A 25,797-nucleotide genomic window follows, 5' to 3' on the forward strand; every position below is an offset into this window, starting at 1 on the left:
CACAACAGATCCATTTCATTTTCTGAAATGACCTATTAAAGCAAACCTTTCTTTTCTGTTGACAGCAAATGCTATACAGTGAATATCCCTAGATACCAAGGGCTTTCTGAATTCTGCCCAATAAATATGTTGGTAATTTTTTTTTTTATTATAAGGCTAATATATGCGTATCATAGAAAAATAAAAGGAGGAACTATAGTTAAACAAAAACAGGAAATAAGCAGATTCATGATCTCAGCACAGTTGGTTTTATATAATACTTCCAGAATTCTGTCTGTGCATAGGTATAATATAGATACACCTGTCTCTAACTGTATTCCAGTTTTTTACAACACAAATGGGATCATAGAATTCATATTGCTTACTAGGCTGCTTTTGCACTCATTAATATATATCAAACATCTTTATGTCATTAAATATTAAATGCATCATTACTTTAAGCTTGCTTCAGAGTATCCCACTGAACAGCTATAGCATCGTTTATTTCACTGGTTCTCTCTTCTTGTATACAGTCCTGCAGTGAGTATCCTTGAGCTAAATCTGTGTGTGCTTTTCTGATTTTTTTCTTGGGATAAATTCTTGGACATGGGAAGTTCCCTGGTGATCCAGTGGTTAGGACTCTGCACTCTCACTGCTGAGGGCTGAGGTTCAGTCCCTGGTCGGGGAATTAAAATCCCACAAGGCACGTGCTGCGGCCAAAAGAAAAAAATTCCTAGACATGAACTTGGGTTTTCTCCCCTCTGCCCGTTGCTCTATAGCTAATCTTTATTGTAGGCAGATTGGACACTGCACTGCTGAGCTGTAGCTGATCTCTTCATACTTCTTCTGTTCTGTCATCAAATAGCAGTTATTATAGATTTCTTGTCCTACCTCATTTTAAACCCCAAATCTCAATTAAACTAACCTTTACTCTCTTAAGATAAAGCATATCAGAAAATCTAGAAACTAAGCAGATACACAGGTGAAAATACTGTGTATGCCTGCCACATCTTCCCTAGTTCAGTTTGCTAATTCATCCCCTGTTAGCCTCAGATCTTATTTTGAAGAGGAGCCTGGCTTGAAAAAAAATACATTCCCTACAAGTCAGTTGTGCATCATCTCTTTTACGTCTGGTTCTGAAGCTTGAGCTTATGGTTTTAGTACTGTGTTAAGGAAAGCGAGGTTAAGTAATAATGAGTATGATCATATTGCCAATTTATTGTAAAAGGAGTTTAGTTGTATTGATTTTTCTGCTTCATTTACAGAAAAAACTTTATGTTGTTGTGATATTTAGGTGTCAACCTTTTATGGTTGTGTTGGCACAGGTATGATAAGGTGTTTGTTTTAGAGTTGATGGGCAGCATTTTCATTCTGAAAGATACCCTCTGTTTAGAACATGTTGTGGCTTTCAGTTTTTTTTTGCCATTGTAGAGCTTTTTGTCATCAAATGCTTTTGTAAAGAGGCCTTGGAATATATTGCATCAGAAATACTCTGTACCTGTTAATTCACTGGATATGGATTTTTATGCACATTTGCTATTAGTTACAATGAATATATAGGGACATCATTTCCTTTCCACAAAATATAAACCACTTTTAATGCTCTGTGGCTGATGGTGTTTAAAACCATCTTTGCGGTCCAGTGACCTGCTGGCTCCTCTTAGCACACCTCTCCTTTTATCTTAGGTGAATTTAGTTATGATTCCAGTGAAGGGTAGAAATACCAGTCAGTTATTTTGCGTTTTATGCTTTTTGACTTGTGCGTGGGGAAGAGGTTAAATCAACAGGTGCATTTGAGGCCCTGTATTTGGAGTATTTATCCGCAGAATACCATCCTTCTCCCTGTGTAAACAGTTTGGGTTGGCAGGACAAATACCAGGCGTTGAACTTGCAGACAGGCAGTACTTCCAAAAATCTTTGTCAGTCGTCACTTGTGTAACAATTCGTAAGTCTTATCAGTCTAGAAAAATCCATATTGATTGGGTCAATACAGATGAACTTTGGTCATAGACGTCTTTCAGACCCCTTAAAAATTAAAGAGTATAATCTTTAAGTAGGACAAGATCTTATCAGTGATTTAATTTGACCCTTTCATCATTTAGAAAGTTGAGGCCTAAAACTGTTCAGTAATTTGTTCCTATAGTTAATAGAACCAAAACCAGAATGTAATTTCAATAATGTCATTCTAAATGTTCTCTGTGTTTTCATTTGATGAAGTTATAAATTCCTTCTTTTCTAAATACTTCAAAGTAAAATATTATAGAATGTAAGAAGGAATATTATAGTATGTAATTATATGTGTAGAATTATACGAAAATTATGTAACATTACACTCTTGGGGAGCTTGCTTCAACAAAAGAAACAAGGATGTTATAGTTACATTTACAGGTTAACAGAAAGCCAACCAGAAAGAGTTCTCACACAGGGTTTTTAAAAAATACATTATTTGAATCAGTTCTAATGAGATGGATGAAACTGGAGCCCATTATACAGAGTGAAGTAAGCCAGAAAGATAAAGACCATTACAGTGTACTAACACATATATATGGAATTTAGAAAGATGGTAATGATAACCCTATATGCAAAACAGAAAAAGAGACACAGATGTACAGAACAGACTTTTGGACTCTGAGGGAGAAGGCGAGGGTGGGATGTTTCGAGAGAACAGCATTGAAACATGTATATTATCTAGGGTGAAACAGATCACCAGCCCAGGTTGGATGCATGAGACAAGTGCTCAGGCCTGGTGCACTGGGAAGACCCAGAGGGATCGGGTAGAGAGGGAGGTGGGAGAGGGGATCGGGATGGGGAACACATGTAAATCCATGGCTGATTCATGTCAATGTATGACGAAAACCACTACAATATTGTAAAGTAATTAGCCTCCAACTAATAAAAATAAATGAAAAAAAAAAAGTAACACGACACTGTAAATCAATTATACCTCAATAAAAATTTTTTAAAAAATTTAAAAAAAATACATTATTTAACAGGGAGTCTGGAGATGGAATATTTGTAAGGGTTGTCAGCAGCTCATCAGGGTCACCAGGGACCACGCTCTCTCAGTCTTTCCCTCTGTCATCCTTGGCTTACTGGCTTGATGTTTGGGTTTATCACCCAACATCACATAATGGTTACAAGGTAGCTGCTCTTCTGCAGTATGGCATGAAGATGGCATTATCTTAATCGAAAATCGGAGGGGTGCCTCCGTCTCCTCCCATTCTTCTCTGTGAGGGACCTTCCCTGAGGTGTCCTGATAGCTCACGGCCACAGTTGCTCAGCCTCATCCGGGCGTTGGCAGAGGGAGCAGAGATGCCGTGACTGGTTTAGAACAGAGGCTGTCAGCTTCAACTTGGATCAGAGTCATCTGGAGAGTTTGGTAAAACACAGCTTGCTGGTCCCTGCCTCCCAAGTTTCCAATTCACTAGGCTGGGCTTGGGGCCCAAGAAGGTAGTTTCTAACATGTTCCCAGGTGACCCTGGTGCTGCAGGTGCGGGCCTGCAGCTCAAGGACTTTGTGCTTAGCTGTACACGTACACCGGGGTGCCGAGGACCACATGTCCTCAGCTGAACAACCGTAGTCCGTTAGCAAGGATGAAGGTTGGGAACAGCTAGAGGGTAGACAGCTAGGACTGTCTGTCACCATTGTAATTTGACATGGAATAGTAAGTACACTCTTATTTTTCCTGTTAGTCAAATGGTTATTGTATACAAGAAGCTTTGACAAGTGGAAGTTGAAATGTGACACAGCATCATCTGTCTGCATTGTACCTGCTGAGGAATCATTTGCCCAGATAGACATCCTTTGTGATGAGGCTTGTTGAGTCAGAAAGCTGCTTTCATTAATTATTTTACTGATGGGCGTGTCACTTCAGTAGACCAAGGCAGGAAAGAAAAATCTGGTATTCAATTGGCATGTAGAAGAAAGGGCTGAGTGAGTGAAAAAATTAATCCATTAATTGTTTCTCTGAGAAGGTCATGCATGACTAAGGAAGGTAGAGTTACTAGAGGTCAGGAAAGTTCACTTGTCTTAGTAATTTAAGCTCAGTTATAGTCAGCATAGTTTTTATACATTTTGTTCTGAAGATTATTGGAACTGATTATTAACCCTAAAATTCAGCAGCAAATAGTTTCAGGAGTAAAACTTTCTGCCTAAGTTAGACTTAACAGAATGTATACCTTATAATTGCTTTAGGCCAGTTTATTTAGGTGACAGCATATTAAAAAGCAGAGACATTACTTTGTCAGCAAAGGTCCATCTAGTCAAGGCTATGGTTTTTCCAGTGGTCATGTATGGATGTGAGAGTTGGACTATATAAAGAAAGCTGAGCACCAAAGAATTGATGCTTTTGAACTGTGGTGTTGGAGAAGACTCTTGAGAGTCCTTTGGACTGCAAGGAGATCCAACCAGTCCATCCTAAAGGAGATCAGTCCTGGGTGTTCATTGGAAGGACTGATGCTGAAGCTGAAACTCCAATACTTTGACCACCTCATGTGAAGAGTTGACTCATTGGAAAAGACCCTGATGTTGGGAAAGATTGAGGGCAGGAGGAGAAGGGGACAACAGAGGATGAGATGGTTGGATGGCATCACTGACTCAATGGATATGAGTTTGGATAAACTCCAGGAGTTGGTGATGGACAGGGAGCCTGGCATGCTGCAAGTTCATGGGGTCGCAGAGAGTCAGACACGACTGAGCGACTGAACTGAACTGGTTTAGGTGACAATTTTTCCACTTTATATCACTTTAATTTTTTTGTATACTTTTAATTGAAGGGTAGCTCATTTACAATGTGTTAGATTGTACAATTTTTGATAGCATTTTTAATCTCTTTTTGAAGAAGAATTTAGATAATTTGAATGAACACACCCAGTCTCCCTTAATTCAGTAACATTTTTTGTCATTGCTTTTCCACCACCAGTGAGACCAAAAGAAATGGAATCTCTGTACCTAAACTCTTATTTTGGATCCTGACGAGCAGTAAAATCTTCAGCACTACAACTTTGGTGCTTAATTTTCCGTGGGTGCTATGTTTTTCTCTTTTGTTTCTGTCCTTGAGATAATTTTTTTTCTGACATTAAAGGGTTGTTTTCTCTGACGTATAACGTTGTAATCTTCCAGTGTTTTAAGGGAAGCTTATGAATGAGGATTGTGCTCTAGTAAATAGCTAGGCGGTCTTCCACTTTAAAGTATTCGTGATTTTGTGTACTGCCACCCATAAAACTTTAATAATGATGTCTTCTCTTATAAAAATAATCAAATTGTGATCTCAGCCAGTGGATTTAGGCAATACCTAAGTTGTCTAGAGTCAGCTCACATAGTTACTGTTCTCCCAGTTGACTGATTCTGTGATTTCCCTTTCCTTCCTTCCTGCCGCATTGACTGGCCCGCTCTAGAGAACTCACAGCATTTGACTAGTGTAACTGCAGCACATTAGAGACAAAAGGAGTTCTTAAAAACAACCAGAGAGCAAAGGCAAATTTTGTAGAGAGAAACAGCTGTGGAACTGCCAGCAGATTTCGCTACCAGAAGCTTGTTTCATCAGTTCTTCCTCTAAAGGCCTGAGTCCTGGAGGGTGGAGATGAAAGTAGAATACACTCCTGCATTGTTTCTCCTTTCTACGGGACACTGATCATTCTGGACCCAGGCTGCTTTCGGTTCTAACTTGCGGAATTCTGTAACAGTTGCCCAAATTCCAGAGTGATCACAAGTGATTTCATGTTTTTTCATAATTCAGACAAATTTTCCAGGTGTTATTTAAATGTATTGGTTAACACAGTAGAAGTGTTAGGTATATGACATGTTTCTTGCTTTTGCTCACAAATTTATAACATGTTACTATAATTTTACATTATATACTGAATTGGGGTTTGAGAATTTATACTAGTTCTTACCATGACTTTTAAGTTACGTTCATAGAAACAAAAGCTAAAGTAGATTGAACAATTCAATGTTTTTTCTTTGTAAATTGCTTTCCTTGATTAGTGACTTGCTGTTATTTCTGGGGTCCTGCCCTTTTTTTTTTGGCAAATATGAAACTTATCTTTGGAAACGAGAGAATCAGGGTTTTCTTTCCCTGTATTATAGATGCAAGTTTTTGGATCATCTGTGTTCTTGGTTTAGTTAATTAAGGGAATAATACAGATATTTTTATATTTGAAATGATTGAAGACATTTTATTGTTTATGTTAGGATACTCATGCTAATATTGTTTCTTCTGTATTTCTGTTTGTATTGTTTCTTTAGGATTCTCAGTGTAGTAAGCAGCCTTGCTTGATTTAAGGATTTGTTTCTTTTCCTTTTTTTGTTGGGACCTGTAATTTCTGGACTGATAATGTGTGTAAGGATTGTAAACATTCAAGTGTTGCTAATACTCCATCTTCATGCATTTTTACTTTTTAAACCTACTTCTTCCAGAATATAAAAGGAATTTAAATATTCATATGCAATATTTTTTGCAGTTTTTCATATGAGCTCCTGAAAATGTTATTGTTGACCTTCACATTCGGTCTTGAATTACCAAATGGTGATTGTAATGGTAATGGTAATTTAAATAGCTGAACACTTTCCTGTCCTTTCAGAAATTGTACTTGGCCATCTGGTTAATCATCTTAATAAGAAAAAGCCTTGTACAGTAATGTCACGCAAACATATGTTTTCATGTCTACCTTCTGAAACTAGTCAAGGTTTTTTAAATAATGTTAAATGTTAAACCAGCCACCACTTAAAAAATAATGTTACAGGATTGTAGGATGCAAACCTGTATTGAAATGTTAACTTATTTTAAAGTAACAAATGAGGATTAACCAAAGGTTGAAATCAATATTTGTAGGAAAATAGAAGCATTAAAAAATTTAGATAATGAAGACTTGTGTTTTGGGAGTGTTCCCTTTGGTTTTCTTGTGGAATTTTAAAAACAGGTATATTATAGAACCCTAATCTGTATGTGTGTGTGTTAGTAACTCAGTCGTGTCCGACTCTTTGCGACCCCGTGGACTGCAGCCTACCAGGCTCCTCTCTGTCCATGGAATCCAGGCAAGAATACTGAAGTGGGTTGCCATTCCCTTCTCCAGGGGATCTTCCCAACCCAGGGATCGAACCTGGGTTTCCCACATTGCAGGCAGATTCTTTATCTTCTGAGCCACTTTATAGAACCTTAATCCTACCTGTTCTTTATAAAGTAATGTATTAAGTACTCTCCTCTGTTATTAGATTTATAAAAACCATCAACATGGTTAAAATCACATTTCAAAAATTAAAATGGTAGGACTTCCCTGGTGGTACAGTGGTGAAGACTCTGCACCCCCAATGCAGGGGGCCCAGGTTTGATCCCTGATCAGGGAACTGGATCCCACATGCCACAGCTAAGAGGTCAGATGCCACAACTAAAGATTCTGCTTGCTTCAAGTGGAAGATCCCACTTGCTGCAATTCTAAGACCTGACACAACCAAATAAATAATAAAAATTTTTAGAACAATTAAAATGGTAGTAAGGGCTTCCCAGTTGGCTCGGTTGTAAAGAATCCACCTGCCAATGCAGGAGATGGAGGTTCAGTCCCTAGCTTGGGAAGATGCTGTGGAGAAGGAAATGACAACTCAGCTGCAGTATTCTTGCCTGGGAAATCCAGTGGATAGAGGAACCTGGCCAATATAGCTCATGAGGTCACAAAGAGTCAGACATGACTTAGCAACTAAATTGCTAAACATCCCTTCCCCCAGGCTCTCTGCACCACTGCCACTGTGATATTCCTAAGGCCTGAGGTTTTGAAATTCTTGGTCTACTTGTTAGGTTCTCCTCACCAGACCAACCTCCTAAAGGACAACGGACTCACCTCATTTTAATGTTTCCAGTACCTTACCAGCCCCTGGCATAGGTGGGCATTTAATAAAGAATATAAAATACTGTCAATGAAACGGAGGATTTTTAGAGGAAGAAGCAATGTATTTAATGGAGGAATGTTTTTTACATGGGATGTGGGAAAAGGATTAGATGAATGTTGTGTGGCTTTAGGTGGCAGAGTTAATATCAGCAGAGAACTAGGTTCTGATTCTAGTTAATGTTGCAAAGAGCACAATGAGAAATAAAACGCGGGGCCGTCACATCCTCATTTGGAGTCAGGAGTCAGACAGTTTGCTTTATAGTCCTGGCTGGGTCACTCACTGTGCTCTCTTCTGGGTTATAGCTTTTTCCTTTTCTTTTTTTTAACAGAAAAAGAGAGATGATAGTAGCTCATATGGTGGTTTTGAGGACAAATGAAATAACAATTCAGGGTGCTTAGGCTAATGCCTGACATTGAATGGTGCTTTATAAATGTTTATTGAATTTGAATTAATCTCCTAATTTATGTTATTCATAAAACCTTACTGTCCCTTTAAATATAAATAATATGTTTGCATAAAGTGACACCATAAAATAAAGATTTAATTGCCTTTCTTTCCCCTCAAAGATTTATTCATTGTACTGATGATTCTCCAGATCCATGTATGGAATATGAGGTAAGAATCTTTTCTTTAAAATCTTGATAAAATTGATATGAATTATAGGGTAACTTATGGCCCAGCAGTAATAAGATTTGACTTTATCATCTTTTGAGTTGTATGTTGTGTCAGAATTCCCAAAATGATAAATAAGTGATAAAGATGCATTTTGTTATGAAGAGTTTTAACAGTTCTGTTAGACTAATAGATCATAGCTCTGTTCTCTACATCTCATGTCAAGAATATTTTATGATGCCTTCTTTAAATTAAAAAAAAAAGCACTTGATAATGGCAATTGTTAAGACACAGTCTCCACATAAAATTGTTTATTAGACTAGTAAATATTCTCTTTTTACATTGTTGTGTTACATTTTTTCCTTTGTCTGCAGCTTGTTCTTCGAAAATGGTGTGAATTAATTCCTGGGGCCGAGTTCCGATGTTTTGTCAAGGAAAATAAGCTTATTGGTAAGGTTTTCTTTCTTTCTTTCTTTTTTTAAACCTTTTAAACCTTTAATTGTTAAAAGACAAGCTTTTGATGGAAATAGATTGCTTAGTAATTAAGACAAGGGTAACAGTCAGTTTTTAATCTCAAATGCTGCCTCTAGCCAGTGGGCACTGACTGTCTGGAATGCTGTGTTGACAAGGGTCCTAGGGCCAGATTCTGTTTCCACAGAAAACAGTCTCGATGAATCATGTCTGTCTGGATTCCAGCAGTGAAAGGAGTGGCCTGTACTGATCCCACTTAGGATGCGTGTACCTGCTCTCTCTCTGGGGCTTTCCTAAGTGCTACTCACAGTACATGGCTGATTTTAATCATCGTAAAAAGCCCAGTTTTTGAACCTTTACTTATAATATTGAAGCGGTGTTTATTATCCTAGCAAGAGAAAACATGCGAACAGAGAAGGGCGTTACTGTAAAAGCCACCCATTTTCTTTCCTCTCAGACATCGTTTTGTCTGCTGTGATCTAGTCACGTTAAATATTGAAGCTAATTTGCCCTTATTTTGTCTAAGCACATTTTCCATGAGATAAAATTGACTTTCAACCAAGAAGAGTGTGATTTGAACAGAATCAGATCCACACTATTTATTTTTTGAAGGAGATGTCAAACTTTAACTTGCCTGCTGTACCCTGGGTGTGTTTGGATTTAATGTATCATTATATATCCCTGAAGGAAACACGAAAATCCAACGTATAGCTAAAGAAGAGGTACTTAGCTCGAGGTGTTTCTTTCAGAGTAGAAAACTTTCTTCTAGGCCTAGGACAGATTGAAGGAGTTCTTAGAATACTCCCTTTAGTGTTTTTTGAATAATGTCAGCAAGTCACTCTGAAGAAAGGAATGTTTACTTTTCCATGGTTTAAAACATGGAGCTTGTGAAGGAAGGATAGCATGTATGAACAAGGAAAATGCTTGTTCTAGATGCTTCTCTGAAATGCAGTATGAAAATGGAAGACATGTGGTGAGTGGTATTTAACATTTTCCCAAAGAAAGTGAAAAGAAGGCCAGTTTTTAGAGAGGCCATTGGAAAAATCAAAGAAGCAGCAGATGACTATGTGGGTAGGTTTAAAATTGCTTCTTTCATTTTTTACATAGCAAACATTTTCATAACTTTAAATTCTTCCCATTGTACTAAATAAAAATAACTGCCGTTTCTGAAGTAAGCATGGCACTATGGCATTTTAGGGCTCACCTGGCCTTATGAACCTTTACAACTGATAATCTTTATATAAAATACTGACTAATGTGTGATTCCATTCATCTGATCTACGTTAATGGTTCCCTAAAAAAGAGCTTTAAAATCACATTTTGGTGTGTTTGAAAAGAATATTGTGTAATAACAAAATTTAAAATATTTTCTCATCAGGTATTTCTCAGAGGGACTACACACAATATTATGATCATATTTCTAAACAAAAAGAAGAGATTTGCAGATGCATACAAGATTTTTTCAGGAAACACATACAGTATAAATTCTTAGATGAAGATTGTGAGTATCTTTTTATTGACCTAGTGAGATGAAATGCATAATGTTACTGGACCTCATTTCATGGTAGTGTATATTTTAAAACTGGATTTGAAGCACTATGTTTTTAAGCATTTTACTATATTATGGTAGTGTGATGGGTTTGCATGTTAATTTTACCTTATTTAACCAGAATCCCTTTTTAAGACTGAGACAATTTCTCTGTCCTGTCATTTGAGATATTTTCTACACATTTCAAAGGGTCTGTCTACAGAGAACCAAACGCTTCTGTTATTAGGACTAAATTAGCTAGTTGACTGATCTACTTTTCTAGATTTTATTTGAGTGATCAGATAGCACCAGTTGCAAAGTAATCACTTGTGTTTTAAAGAACTGAAAGTATATTGGAGTGTTCATGCGTTGTCAGATTATATCTGCCATGGTTGATGTTTTTCTACCTGCCAAATCCTTGTGGCAGATTTGACTTTAAAAAGAAGGACTTGTGTCCTGAGCATGCTTAGGTTTTGTGCTTTCCTAGTGCAGGTTTTACCCATTTTATTCTCCATCAGATAGTAAGTGGTCTCCTTTCACTGTGACAGATCACCTGTCTCTAATGATGAATTGGTTGAGACGATGTTGGTGTTTGGTTTGAATTTTTATGTTTTTGAATTTTTAAATATAAGGGATTATGGCTGAAGACAGAGAAAAGGAAAGCAAAATTACATTAAGTAAAACATTGCAGGATGCCTTTTTATGTTTGAAGTTTTGAGATGTAGAAGAAGCATGAAGTCCTCAAAGCCAAATATATCTTGCTGTTTGAGTAACTTATAATAAAATGCATTTTAATTGTCAAAAGGAGGCTTTGATCATGCAAATAGTAGTTCATTACTAACTCTGAGTTTTTTATCCTTTGCAGTTGTATTCGATATATACAGAGACAGTAGGGTAAGTAAACTTGATATTTGACATACTCTAAATACAAAAGGTCCGTCTGGTCAAGGCTATGGTTTTTCCAGTGGTCATGTATGGATGTGAGAGTTGGACTATAAAGAAAGCTGAGTGCCAAAAAATTGATGCTTTTGAATTGTGGTGTTAGAGAAGACTCTTGAGAGTCCCTTGGACTGCAAGGAGATCCAACCAGTCCATCCTGAAGGAGATCAGTCCTGCATGTTCATTGGAAGGACTGATGCTGAAGCTGAAACTCCAATACTTTGGCCACCTCATGCAAAGAGTTGACTCACTGGAAAAGACCCTGATGCTGGGAGGGATTGAAGGCAGGAGGAGAGGGGGATGACAGAGGATGAGATGGCTGGATGGCATCACCGACTCGATGGGCATGAGTTTGAGTAAACTCCGGGAGTTGGTGATGGACAGGGAGGCCTGGCGTGCTGCAATTCATGGGGTCTCAAAGAGTCGGACACGAGTGAGCGACTGAACTGAACTGAACTGAAATACATAGGCATTCTCTATGTCAAGGGCTCACTGCTCAAAAAATGTTTTCCCAAGGCAACTAAGGTGATTGAAATTCACAGTGGTCAAGACTGTCCCCTTAAAATATCCTTAACACTAGGAGACATGATATCTCCCATCATTACATGACAAGTTCAGGAGTTATTAACAGATGGCTAAGGCCACCCTGTGTCCCCCCTCCTTTCCTCTTTCGTCGGGAGTCTGGGCCTGCTTAAAAAACAGCTCAGTTTTCACTCTTCAATGTGGCCAGGAACGTGTCATTGGCTATTTAGATAATTATTTTTGGTTACCTGAAAGACGCTTAGCATGATTTGAGTCTGGTGGCTCAGACAGTTAAGAATCTGCCTGCAATGCAGGAGACCTTGGTTCAGTCCCTGGGTTGGGATGATCCCCTGGAGAAGGGAATGGCAACCCACTCTGGTATTCTTACCTGGAGAATCCCATGGACAGAGAGGCCTGCTGGGCTATAGTCCCTAGGGTCACAAGGAGTCAGACACAACTGAGCAACTAACACTTTCACTTTCTTTCATGAAGATGAGGAATTGAGTAGTTTGTATTTATTTTGTGATCTTAAAGTGATGGAAACTTCTGTAATGAATAACAAAAACCTGACCTAGTAAGTCCTGCTGCAGAGATTTCACTATCAAGACATGCAGTCATTTCAGAGAAATTTGTGTCACTAGGTGTCCTGTGACAGTGCTTTAGCAACTTAGCTCTTAAGAGGACAGCAGGTATGTTTTCTAAATATGTGACCCATATATTTCCTCAGCATCACTCAAATTTTTCTCCTTCCCTCTCCACACTCGTATCACCTCATTGTAGTGGTGCTTGTGATACCTTTCAGTTATTTCTTAGACAAAAGGATGGGGCCCATATGTTCATGACCCAAGGTAACTGCTAACCATTCACTCACCTCTTTCAAGCCAAAGGTATCACTTACTCTGTTTTCACCTGTCTGTCTTGAAGGTTGATGGCATCTGTTAAGAATTAGAAAGAGGAGCTATTGAAAAAGAGAAAGAAAGAGGACCTATAAATTGATATGTGGTACGGAAGAGAGATGCTACTTGGCAGAGTTGGAAGCAAACCTTAAAGAAAGGATGGGGAGCTGGCAGGGTGACAGGAACCTGAGCTGCTGGGCGCCCAGGGCTCAAGGCCAATCTCAGCTTCTAACAGTCAGATGCCAGCCATGTCCAGTCACTCACAGACTGTGGTTTATTGAGAACCTGTCGGGTGTTAGATGCTGTGCTTCTAACTAGCAGCTTCCATCCGGGTGATCTCGAGACCATCAAGGAGCTTACCCTTGAGACTAAAGCATTCCAGGATTGGCCTGGATCAAATCAGTGAGGGAGGAAACTGAGCCCATTGTCCTGAATGTGCAGCTCAGAAGAGCTTGACTCTTATTTAATTCATTGTATGCCTTAGTCCATGCAACCCTGTGGGGTATGTGCTGTTTGTTCCCATCTTATAGATGTTCAGTCTGAAGCCGTTATGTTCTAACGCAGCTCTCCTTGATGGCATTTGAACATTCAGGATCTGCCAGGGTGCCTCACATGTCCAGGTCTGCTGTGGTTCAGTAGGGCCAGCAGGTCAGTGCAGGTGTGTGACTTGGTGAGACAGTTATATGAATGTCTTAAGTGATGTGGGACATGGATATAAGTGATTGCGGCTGTGATCTGACAGCACCAAAAGCAGTTGTGTGCCTTTAAAGTGGGAACCAGGCCAGTGTAAACATCCTGACAGTTTCTGAGAAGAGATGCTGGCCGTGATGTGAAACTCATTTGCTTTCAATCAATGGCACTTGAGTCACCATCTCAGACACTGTTGGGAATGCAGGATTTATGGCTATTCTTGGGAGAAAACTAACTTTTTATGGTGACCTCTGATCTGAGGTACAAGTGGAGTGTGTCTGGGCTTGGCGACCCTGCATGTCTGTGTCAGAGCAGTTGCTGGGCAGGAGGACTCAGTGCCGAGAGAGTCTAACCACTCTACGTGTCAGAGCCATGACCCTGCCCCTATGCAGGAGGTCTGGGATGAGGCCTTGGAATGTGTATAAAGAAGCTCCACAAGTGATGACAATTCATAACTAGAATTTAGAGTAACTACCTTAGATATTTGAAAAGTGATTCGGGTCCCCTTATGTATTCCTTTTGGTCATGGTTATTTTCTTGTTATTAATTTTGTTGCTTTTTGGGATAAATATGATCTAGAGACTTTGATATTGTTCAGAATGAATCTTCAGCCTAGTCACTTTTCTGGTTCTGTTTTATGTATGATTGAGAAAGAAAGTACAATATTTAACATGCAAAGTATTCTGTAGACGTTTGTTAGACTAAGCTTGTTAATGCTATTGCTGTGAAAACATACATGGAAGGTCTGATTCTAACCCTTCCGCCTCTGCAATCTAGGTTGTTAATTTCTTATGTATCCTTCCGGTATTTCTTGATGCAAAAACAAGCAGCATACTTATTTTTCCCCATCTTTCTTTACACAAGAGTTCAGTTGAGTTTAGTCGCTCAGTCGTGTCTGATTCTTCATGACCCCATGGACTGCAGCACACCAGGTTTCTCTGTCCATCACCAACACCCAGAGCCTGCTCAAACTCATGTCCATTGAGTCAGTGATGCCATCCAGCCATCTCATCCTCTGTCGTCCCCTTCTCCTCCTGCCTTCAATCCTTCCCAACATCAGGGTCTTTTCCAATGAGTCAGTTCTTGCATCAGGTGGCCAAAGTATTGGAGCTTCGGTTTCAGCATCAGTCCCTCCAGTGAATATTCAGGACTGATTTCCTTTAGGATGGACTGCTTGGATCTCCTTGCAGTCCAAGAAACTCTCAAGAGTCTTCTCCAACACCACAGTTCAAAAGCATCAATTCTTCAACGCTCAGCTTTCTTTATAGTCCAACTCTCACATCCATACATGACTACTAGAAAAACCACAGCTTTGACTAGATAGACCTTTGTTGGCAAAGTAATGTCTGCTTTTTAATATGCTGTCTAGGTTGATCATAGCTTTTCTTCCAAGGAGCAAGTGTCTTTTAATTCCATGGCTGCAGTCACCATCTGCAGTGATTTTGGAGCCCCAAAGAATGAAGTCTGTCTCTGTTTCCCCCTCTATTTGCCATGAAGTGATGGGACCGGATGCCATGATCTTCATTTTTTGAATGTTGAGTTTTAAGCCAGCTTTTTCACTATCCTCTTTCACTTTCATAAAGAGGTTCTTTAGTTCTTTGCTTTCTGCTGTAAGGGTGGTGTCATCTGCATATCTGAGGTTATTGATATTTCTCCCAGCAATCTTGATTCCGGCTTGTGTTTCATCCAGTCCAACGTTTCTCATGATGTACTCTGCATATAAGTTAAATAAGCAGGGTGACAATATACAGCCTTGATGTACTCCTTTTCCTCTTTGGAACCAGTCTGTCGTTCCATGTCTGATTCTAACTGTTGCTTCTTGACCTGCATACAGATTTCTCAGGAGACGGGTAACGTGGTCTGTCTGGTATTCCCATCTCTTGAAGAATTTTCCACAGTTTGTTGTGATCCACACAGTCAAAGGCTTTGGCATAGTCAATAAAGCAGAAGTAGATGTTTTTCTGGAATTCTCTTGCTTTTTCAGTGATCCAGCGGATGTTGGCAATTTGATCTCTGGTTCCTCTGCCTTTTCTAAATCCAGCTTGAACATCTGGAAGTTCACAGTTCACATACTGTTGAAGCCTGACCTGGAGAATTTTGAGCATTACTTTGCTAGCATGTGAGATGAGTGCAGTTGTGCAGTAGTTTGAACATTCTTTGGCATTGCCTTTCTTTGGGATTGGAATGAAAAGTGACCTTTTCCAGTCCTGGGGCCACTGCTGAGTTTTCCAAATTTGCTGGCATATTGAGTGTAGCACTTTCACAGCGTCATCTTTTAGGGTTTGAAATAGCTTAACTGGAATTCCATCACCTCCACTAGCTTTGTTTACTAACACAAGGGTTAGCATATGATAATGCACTTGCTCCTTGCTTTTATACTTTTTATTATTTATTATTATTATTATTGCTTTTTATACTTTTTAAAAGCAGTGTATCTTAGAGGACTTTCTGATTTCTTTTTTTTTTTTTTTTCTTGGGGGGACTTTCTGGTTTCTTAAAGGACACAGTATTTGATTATGTGGATGTGCTGTATGGTTTGGTGAATCACTTCCTGTGGATGAATGCTTAGCTTGTTTCTAGTCTTTTACGCACTGTGCTGTGGTGAATGTGTACCGGTGTACACGTGTGTATACTTGTCCTGGTCTGGACAGAGCTCTTTCAGGGAGCAGACTCTGTTACTGACCTTTATGCCCCCATGCGTAGCACTGTGTGGTGCATAGAGTTTTGTTTAGGTGGATGGTGGGGGAGTAGGGGTAGGTCCGTTGGTAGGTATTAGGAAGGTCGGCGTGACCACTCCTACCTGATAGGTTGCCTAAAAACAGAGTTTCTCAGGATGTCTTGTTCCTGAGGTGTGACATAAAAAAACATGTTATGGGTGTAAAAACCTCATCTTGATGGTTTTATGCCTGATTCCAGCTGGTCTGTTTTTCTTTAAACTAGAGGATGGCTTCCAAACTACAGAACACATTCTGCCAGCTGTCAGTCCTAACAGCGGTGATTTTCTTTTTTTTTTTTTTTAACAGTGTGGCATACTTCTAGTTTATAGAGCTAAATATTCTGATACTAACAGATGCAATAGTTTTTTTCCTTTTTTCTTTTGATAATGAGATGATTTTACTGGTTATAAAAATTCAAGTTGAAAGGGTTCAAAGTTTAGAAAATACTCATTTTGTTAAAATAACATACAGCTTATTAGAGACATCTCGAGTAATCACCGAAAGAAGCAAATCTGCTGTCATACCAAGGAATGGATTGACAGTGGACATGATTTCACACAGTCAGAGAAGCGAGGAGGAACAGGCACCAAATTGAAGTGAGAATATAACTCAAGTGGCAAGAAGGAATTGTAGGCAGGATTGCTGCTGGGGATTGTGTGAACCAGGAAACATGGCCAAATGGTGCATGGTAGAAACTTCCCATAGTGGTTCTTTGCCACTTTGAGCTTTCTAGTTTGCAGCCAGTCCTAATAAAATGCTTTGTCTTTCTTAAACTTTTCCTTGAAAACAGATGAGAAACAATGCTAGATTAGTAATGCTGGCTCAGCAGTCTAGCTCCTTAGGCATTTGTCATTCTACACACGCATGTCCACCCAAGACACGATTGCTACATATTTACAGAAAAAAAACTACCAACAGAAGGGTGCAATTATGTTGAGTGTCTCAGTGAGAAAAGTCAAGAGGAGCAAAAATAAAAGTTGCAAGGAAACATTTATCTAGTAAATGTCACATACTTCCCCATGATCAAATGTGTTGGTGTTAATTTCCTGGTAGGATTTCACAGGCTCCCCAGCTCTTTTATGTCAGCACTTTTGCCACTTGCAAACTTCGTCTGGCTGGGCCAGAGGTGTTCCTTCCCTGAGGCTGAAATCTGTCACACTGGCCATCACTGCTCTCAGAGGAGGAGAAGGCAGTTTCTTAGAAAGGTTGATTTGTTTTTATTTTGCATCTCCCTTTCATGTGCCATCAAGCTCCATCATGCAGAGAAAACAATTATTGGCTTGGCCAAAAAGCTCATTCAGGTTTGTCTGTAAGAGGGTATGGAAAACCCAAACAAACTTTCTGGCCAATCCAGTACATTGAAATGAAAGACAGCCGAGCATTTTCTTACGTCTTTGCTCAGTCATGTTCGATTCTTCTGCGACCCTTTGGACTATGTAGCTTGCCAGGCTCCTCTGTCCATGGGATTCTCCAGGCAAGAATTCTGGAATGTGTTGCCATGCCTTCCTCCGGGGATCTTCCCCACCCAGGGATTGAACCTGAGTCTCCACTGCAGTGCAGTGTTGCCTGCGTTGCAGGCAGATTCTTTACCTGCTGAGCCATTGGGGAAGCCCTTTCTTACATCTTTAGTAAGCTTTAAAAAATTCAAACCTTTGCAGCAGCCTCTCAGAGGTGGGGGCTGGTGCTGAGAACTGCTGGCCGCCTCCTGAAAGATCATTAAAGAACCCGTGAGAGCATTCCAGTGATGCTGCTTTGGTGGGACCACTTTGTGAGATTTCCCTTCTGCCTGCTTGGGTTTTATTACTTACTACATTATTCCATACAATTTTAAGTAAACAGACTTTGAGAAAATATACTGGCAGTATTAAACATGATGGCAACATTGATGAGGATGTTCAAGGATCTTACATAAGGTTGTAAGAGGCACCACTGCTACTGTTGCCCTCCAGAATTTGTATATTTCATATAAAAAGTAAAAATAGATCATTGGCATTTAACTAGCATTATTCTTTGTAATCCATGAACCACGATAGACACCTGAATAATTTCAGAATCTTCAGAGCAAAACAGAGCATTTTCTTCCACTGCTCACTTCGGTTTTTGATGTAAAATTGATTGAAAGCAGAAGTCGGCATGCATGTGTTTGTCGGGCTTTCTTTTCCGTCTCCTCTCTGCGTTCTTGGGTGGACTTCCTGGGGCTCTGTGCCCACTGCACTTAGACAGGCAGCCCTTCACAGATGGGGCCTGGAGGAACTATCTTTTGAAATCAGTGATACGATTTTTGAGATGAAATAAGATGATTTTGGGTAAAAACGAGATGATTTTTATGATAAGCCAGCTTACAGACTTGATTTTATCCTTACTGGGCTTTCTTTCTATTCTGCAGGGGAAGGTGTGGCTGATTGATTTTAATCCATTTGGTGAAGTCACAGATTCACTGCTGTTTACTTGGGATGAACTGTTATCTGGAACAAACCTAAAGGGTGACTTCAGTGAAGGAGAAGCTCTGGAGCAGGTAAGAAGATCAGAAAGGTCCCCAGGAAACCATTTGGTCCCCTGAGGAATTGCCTGCTGGGTGTCCAGGCACCTGACACAGATTAGCTTGTAGATCCTTGCCCGCAGTGGTGATCAAGAAGAGTGTGTGTGCTCTGTGATTTATTCACTTCATCATTCACTATGGACGGAGGTTTGTGACATGGTAGAGGAGGCAGTGATCAAAACAATCCCCAAGAAAAAGAAATGCAAAAAGGCAAAATGGTTGTCTAAGGAGGCCTTACAAGTAGCTGAGAAAAGAAGAGAAGCTAAAGGCAAAGGAGAAAAGGAAAGATATATCCATTTGAATGCAGAGCTGCAAAGAGTAACAAGGAGAGATAAGAAAGCCTTCCTCGGTGATCAAGGCAAAGAAATAGAGGAAAACAATAGAATGGGAAAGACTAGGTATCTCTTCAAGAAAACTAAAGATACCAAGGGAACATTTCATGCAACGATGGACACAATAAAGGACAGAAATGGTATGGACCTAACAGAAGCAGACGATATTAAGAAGAGGTGGCAAGAATACACAGAAGAACTATACAAAAAAAAATCTTCATGACCCAGATAACCACAATGGTGTGATCACTCACCCAGAGTCAGACATCCTAGAGTACGAAGTCAAGTGGGCCTTAGGAAGCATCACTATGAACAAAGCTATTAGAGGTGATGGAATTCCAGTTAAGCTGTTTAAAATGCTAAAAGATGATGCTGTGAAAGTGCTGCACTCAGTATGCCAGCGAGTTTGGAAAACTCAGCAGTGGCCACAGGACTTGAAAAGGTCACTTTTCATTCCAATCCCAAAGAAAGGCAATACCAAAGAATGCTCAAACTACCGCACAATTGCACTTATCTCACACACTAGCAAAGCAGTGCTCAAAATTCTCCAAGCCAGGCTTCAACAGTTATGTGAACTGTGACCTTCCAGATGTTCAGGCTAAATTTAGAAAAGGCAAAGGAACCAGAGATCAAATTGTCAACATCTGTCGGATCATCGGAAAAGCAGGAGAATTCCAGAAAAACATCTATTTCTGCTTTATTGATTACGCCAAAGCATTTGACTGTGTGGATCACAACAAACTGTGGAAAATTCTTCAAGAGATGGGAACACCAGACCACCTTGCCTGCCTCTTGAGAAATCTGTATGCAGGTCAAGAAGTGACAGTTAGAACTGGACATGGAACAACAGACTGGTTCCAAATAGGAAAAGGAGTACGTCAAGGCTGTATGTTGTCACCCTGCTTATTTAATTTATATGCAGGGTACATCATGAGAAATGCTAGGCTGGATGAATTGCAAGCTGGAATCAAGATTGCCAGGAGAAATATCAATAACCTTAGATATGCAGATGATACCACCCTTATGGCAGAAAGCAAAGAAGAACTAAAGATCCTCTTGATGGAATGAAAGAGGAGCGTGAAAAAGTTGACTTAAAACTCAACATTCAAAAAATGAAGATCATGGCATCCGATCCCATCAGTTCATGGCAAATAGATGGGGAAACAATGGAAACAATGACAGACTATTTTCTTGGGCTCCAAAATCACTGCAGATGGTGACTGCAGCCATGAAATTAAAAGACACTTGCTCCCTGGAAGAAAAGCTATGACCAACTTAGAAAGCATATTAAAAAGCAGAGACATTACTTGGCTGACAAAGGTCTATCTAGTCAAAACTGTGATTTTTCTAGTAGTCATGTATGGATGTGAGAGTTGGAGTATAAAGAAAGCTGAGCACCAAAGAATTGATGCTTTTGAACTGTGGTGTTGGAGAAGACTCTTGAGAGTCCCTTGGACTGCAAGGAGATCCAACCAATACATCCTAAAGGAAATCAGTCCTGAATATTCATTGGAAGGACTGATGCTGAAGCTGAAACTCCAATACTTTGGCCACCTGATGCAAAGAACTGACTCATTGGAAGAGACCCTCATGTTGGGAAAGATTGAAGGCAGGAGGAGAAGGGGACGACAGAGGATGAGATGGCTGGATGGCATCAGCAACTCGATGGACATGAGTTTGAGCAGACTCTGGGTGTTGATGATGGTCAGAGAAACCTGGCATGCTGCAGTCCATGGGGTCACAAAGAGTCGGACACGGCTGAGTGACTGACTGACACTTCTAAGGAAGTGATAGTCCGATAGGATCTTTTCTAGTTACTTTTCTTTTTCTTGGCCCCTGTGTCCTGCCCACCTGAAGAGAGTCCTGACTGTGGGTCAGATCACACATCTGTTTATTCTGGTCCAGCCCTGGGCTGCTGCACATGGACAGAGGGATGCTGCCCCGCCGTGCGGACAGGGGTTTGTTCAATCAGGACCCCTGGTTTCCCCAGGGCCTTGACTGCAGGCTCTGTTGTCCTACCAGTGTCCCCTTGCGCTGGCCACAGTGGCCATTCCATGCCCTCCATGCTCCTGGGAAATTCTGTCCATCACTCCTGTCCTCGTCAGCAGGTACCTTCACAGCTCCCCTCGTGGGAAGAGAGAATCATCGGTGAGAATTTGCTCCCTTTAACTGTAATCAAACCTACACACTCACTGCATCCTTCCTCCAAGTCCTGTCTCTGCCCTGTGTCTCCCCAGATTCCCAGGGCTGCTATTTGCCTTCTTTCCTTTCTCCAGTCTCTTTCTTTCTCTGAAAGTAGTTCACCGTGTTTTGACGCCTTCAGTCTTAGTAGCAAGGCCTCCCTTACGTCCGTCTGCACCCAGCTGCTCTCTCCTTTCTCCTCATGTTCATGGCCACTCCTTCTTTAGACAACTGTGTATTGCTCTTTTCAGCCTATAAAAGTGATACATGCTCACTTCTAAAGGAAATTCTAATATCACCCATGATCCTACCTCCTTGAGAACCTCTTATATTTTGGTGCGTAACCTGCTTGCACACATAAACATGAGGCTTTTTAAAGTAAATGAGAGTGCACTGCGTCTGTAGTCCTTGTCTGCTGGTTCTTCATTTCATACCCTCATGGGTGTTTTCTGTCTTCTTCAAAATAGTTTTATTTTTATGTGATCATTTAAAAACACAGAGAGAATTAGAAGTAACACCTGAAATCCTGCCACCTAGAAATGGCCGCCCTTAGCACCATTAAGGTTTCCTGGGCATTTTTTGTGTATATTCAAATGCACAGACTCCAGTTATTTCAGAAGTGGAGTCCCACCCATCCCTCTTCTTCTGTAAGGTTACAGTGCGAGGTGCAACTAAGGTTTGTTGAATTAATGAATGAAGGGATCGTATCCCTGCTGTCATCTTTGAGTTGTGGGCTGTTAAATCTGAGTGTCAGGGAAGAAGAATGCAAATTATTTGGCACAAGGTTATTTTTAAATAAGAGGAACAAAGTTATTGGATAGAAACAGTTGTATGAGATTCACTGTATGAGCCAAATTCATTCATTCATCCATCCACCCTTCCTTCCTTTCCTTTTTTCCTTCCTTTCCTTTTCTTCCTTCTCTCCTTCCTTCCTTCTTAATGTAAGCATTCTTGTGCTGGAGGTTAGGGATGACAGAAGAGCAACAGGAACTGGCTCCTGCCTTTCTCAGCACCCCTTCCTGCCTGTCCTCCAATGCACAGAGACCTGCCTTCCTTCCATTCCTCAAAGCTGCAGATCCCTGCCTGGCCTTCAGGTCTTTGCACTGGTTGTTTCCACTGCGTCCAAAGCTGAGCTCGCTCCCAGACCTCACGAGGCTGCTTTCATCATACTTTTCAGTTCTCAGTCCAGATGGCCCCTCCTTAAGCAAGGTCCTACCCACCCAACCTACCCCCAAGAGGAATCTCCATGGATCTCCTTTTATCATAGCACCTTGCTGTCCTGTTTTTACAACTTTTTACTCTGTGGAATGATCTTGTTTATTTATTTGCTTGCTCAGTGGCTGCTTACCCTCTTGTTTTCCACTTTTTCTCCCTTCCCCAGGACAATGTCCAGCAGACAGTAGGGGTTGTGTGTGTGTGTGTGTGTGTGTGTGTGTGTGTGTTAATCGCTTAGTCATGTCCATCTCTTTGTGACCCCATCGACTATGGCCCACCAGACTCCTCTGTCCATGGAATTCTCCTGGCAAGAATACCGGGGTGGGTTGCCATTCTCTTCTCCAGGGGATCTTCCCAACCTAGGGATCAAGCCTGAGTCTCCTGCATGCATGCGGATTCTTTACTGTCTGAACCATGGCTGGGCTGTCTGTCATAACGTATGGCCATACCTTATGGTATGGGCTTTCTAGGGCTTCACTGTCCTGTTCCAGCCAGGTTCCTGGCATGTCTCCACCCACTGGACACCATCCATCCCTCACCTCAGCATCTGCCACCCATGAAGCCCAAACCCATGACTCTGACTCTGAAACCCTTTTTGGCACCAGGCGATATGTGAACATTCCATGCAAGACTCTAAGCACGTGCAATAAAGAATGTGAAGACTTGTTAAATATGACCCTTGAATTTACAGTTTTACATTGGTGCTGAGAGTAAATCTGTGAATGAGTACATGAAGTGATGTGAGAGAAATGCAACAGTGTTAGTGGTTTGGGGCTCTTCTTTGCCCTCACTGTTGGCTTTATTCTCTTAAGGCAGTAATTTCCAGCAGTGTACCCATGGAAAGTGACAGAGTTTATAAAGCATGCTGGCCTGTGTGGGACTGCCTGAGGCAGCCTCAAGCCTAGAGAGACCCCCCCACCCTCAGCCCTTCACAGCTACAGCAGCTGTGCAGCCACCACTCCGGAACCACCTAGCCCCGCCCCCCAGGGTCTCTTGTCTTCTGATACCTTAGATGTGTATTTTCTTGTGAACATGTGGAAGTTTTTAAAAAAAAAAACAAAAAACCTTGGTGCTTTCTTTCACTTAGGAATCTGACTTTCTTTCCTCCCTAGTACAGAACAGGAGTTGAAAATTCTACACCAGGATCTTTTTCAGTTTGAAGAATTGACTTTTAAAAAAAACTTTCTCACCAACTTCTGCTCCTCCTTTTTTTCCCTTCATGAAGGATGCTCCGGCATTCCGTTGTACCAACAGTGAGGTCACAGTCCAGCCGAGTCCCTACCTGAGCTACCGGCTGCCCAAGGACTTTGTGGACCTGTCAACAGGCGAAGATGCTCACAAACTCATCGATTTTCTTAAACTGGTAACATTTATATGTACTTAGTATGCTGGCCATCTCCACTTTCAAATTGATTCTTTAATATTTCATTTTAGTCATATTCCACATAGACTTCTGTATGATGATTGGGAATTAAAGGGGCAGAATTACTGAGTTAGGTCATTTCATAATGATATACATCAAGTACACTGAAAAAATAATTTATTGATAAAAATGATAGAAAATACTTATATATGTGTATGCTTTTGAGTACATGCTCCTGGGGCTTCCCAGGTGGCGCTAGTGATAAAGAGCCCGCCTGCTAATGCAGGAGCCGCAAGAGACGCCAGTTTGATCCCTGGGTGGAAGAGGTCTCTTGCAGAAGGGCATAGCAACCCACTCCATATTCTTGCCTGGAGAATCCTGTGGACAGAGGAGCCTGGCGGGCTACAGTCCATAGGGTGGCAAAGAGTCGGACACAGTTGAAGTGACCTAGCACAGCACACAGCACAATATATGCTTTTGAGTAATTTTCATAACACTTGTAATCTTGAGGAAAGTATATATAATTGGCCCTCAAATAGCCAGGGAAAAATCCACGTATAATTTATAGTGAGCACTTCACATTCATGGTTCTTTATCCACGGATTTTACCAGCAGTGGGTCCTCAGTACCGGAGTATTTACTGCTGAAAAAAAGCAGCATGAAAATGGCCTGTGCAGTTCAGACCCTTGTTGTTTAAGGGTCAACTGGCCTGAGAGCGAATCAGATCTCTGCTGTAGGTACTCGGGGGAATGTGAGTATTTATGTTTCTATGTAGGAGTATTTGCGCATAAAGAAGAAAAAGGAGAAAATATTCAAATGTCTTGAGGATAATGTGCCCAGGAGCCAAAATGATAAACTACTTTAATGAACTACTTAAGGCATATTTTTCCATTGATAATTTTCAACCATATCTTATGCCAGCGGCCTCTAGGAAATTATACTTGCTGACAGAAAAAGCAATCTTGGCTGAACAAATTAGAATGTGCTGTTGTAATGTATCTTGGTTTCCTGTGACAGAAAAGGAGTCAGCAAGAGGATGACTGATCAGCATGCTAGAGTTCCAGGCCAAGTTACAGAGGAAACCACAGCTGCTTCTGAAGGCCAGGAAGAGTCCACAAGCTCCTATTAACCCGGTCGGGGGGTGGGGGGCGTGGACATCAGTAGCTTTTTATATTCATGTATAAAGCTGAGGTAAATGGAGGGACTTTGCTACTTGTAAAAATAACACAATAAATAGATCTTAAACAGGAAGCTATCCTGTTCTGATGATAAAATACTTTCTATAAAATACCTTGTTCTTTGGCTCAGTCTATTTAGAGGTATCTCTGTTTCTTGTGGCTATTTTTTTAACACCTGTCACTGTAGCTGGGCAAGTTTATCTTTGTTATCCAGCTCCTTCTTAATCATTACTGTTCCACTGAAAAAAATAGAACCCTATGTAATGTAACACAGCCGTGTACAACCCTTAGTACATGGCCATCACTGCAGGAGGTAAGGAGCCCCCACCCAGTTACCAGGCAGCAGGTTCTATAAGATTATTTATGGTCGGTCAGCCATTGGTTGGTGCCACAATGACCCCTCCCCCAAGAGAGCAACTGGCAGTGAGCACCCTTAGTGGTCCTGCTCAGCCATTGGTCCACGCTACAGTAGGCCCCTCCCCCAACTGAGCAACTGTCAGTGAAAACCGTTAGTGGTCCTGCTCAGCCATTGGTCCATGCTTCAGTGGGCCCCTCCCCCAACCGAGCAACTGTCAGTGAGCGACTGTTAGGGGTCCAGCTCAGCTAACGATTGGCAGCGTGGTGATCATCAGGTGGAGAGTAAGGTAATAGGTGAATCCTGGCCTTCTTCCTTGGATCGCTCCAGCTCACCTGGCCTCCAGCCAGCAGGTGAGCTGATGGCCCAGGAAACAGGCCGGGCCGTGTCCTGCAGGTT

The 25,797-nt window shown here is 40.9% G+C and overlaps 1 protein-coding gene across 1 annotated transcript in view; it reads left to right on the forward strand.

Moving 5' to 3' along the window:
- Positions 1–25,155, forward strand: part of CDC123 (cell division cycle 123) — a 43,012-nt gene extending 17,857 nt beyond the window's left edge. The window contains exons 7-13 of the mRNA XM_061126078.1: positions 8,427–8,475; positions 8,847–8,922; positions 10,322–10,444; positions 11,337–11,365; positions 18,622–18,750; positions 23,728–23,865; positions 24,883–25,155. Of these exons, the coding sequence (XP_060982061.1) occupies positions 8,427–8,475; positions 8,847–8,922; positions 10,322–10,444; positions 11,337–11,365; positions 18,622–18,750; positions 23,728–23,865; positions 24,883–24,909 (571 nt within the window). The 3' untranslated portion in view covers positions 24,910–25,155. The remainder of the gene's footprint in view (positions 1–8,426; positions 8,476–8,846; positions 8,923–10,321; positions 10,445–11,336; positions 11,366–18,621; positions 18,751–23,727; positions 23,866–24,882) is intronic.
- The last annotated feature ends 642 nt before the right edge of the window (positions 25,156–25,797 follow it).

This window comes from Dama dama, chromosome 23 (genome assembly GCF_033118175.1).
Source record: "Dama dama isolate Ldn47 chromosome 23, ASM3311817v1, whole genome shotgun sequence".
Lineage (NCBI taxonomy): Eukaryota > Metazoa > Chordata > Mammalia > Artiodactyla > Cervidae > Dama > Dama dama.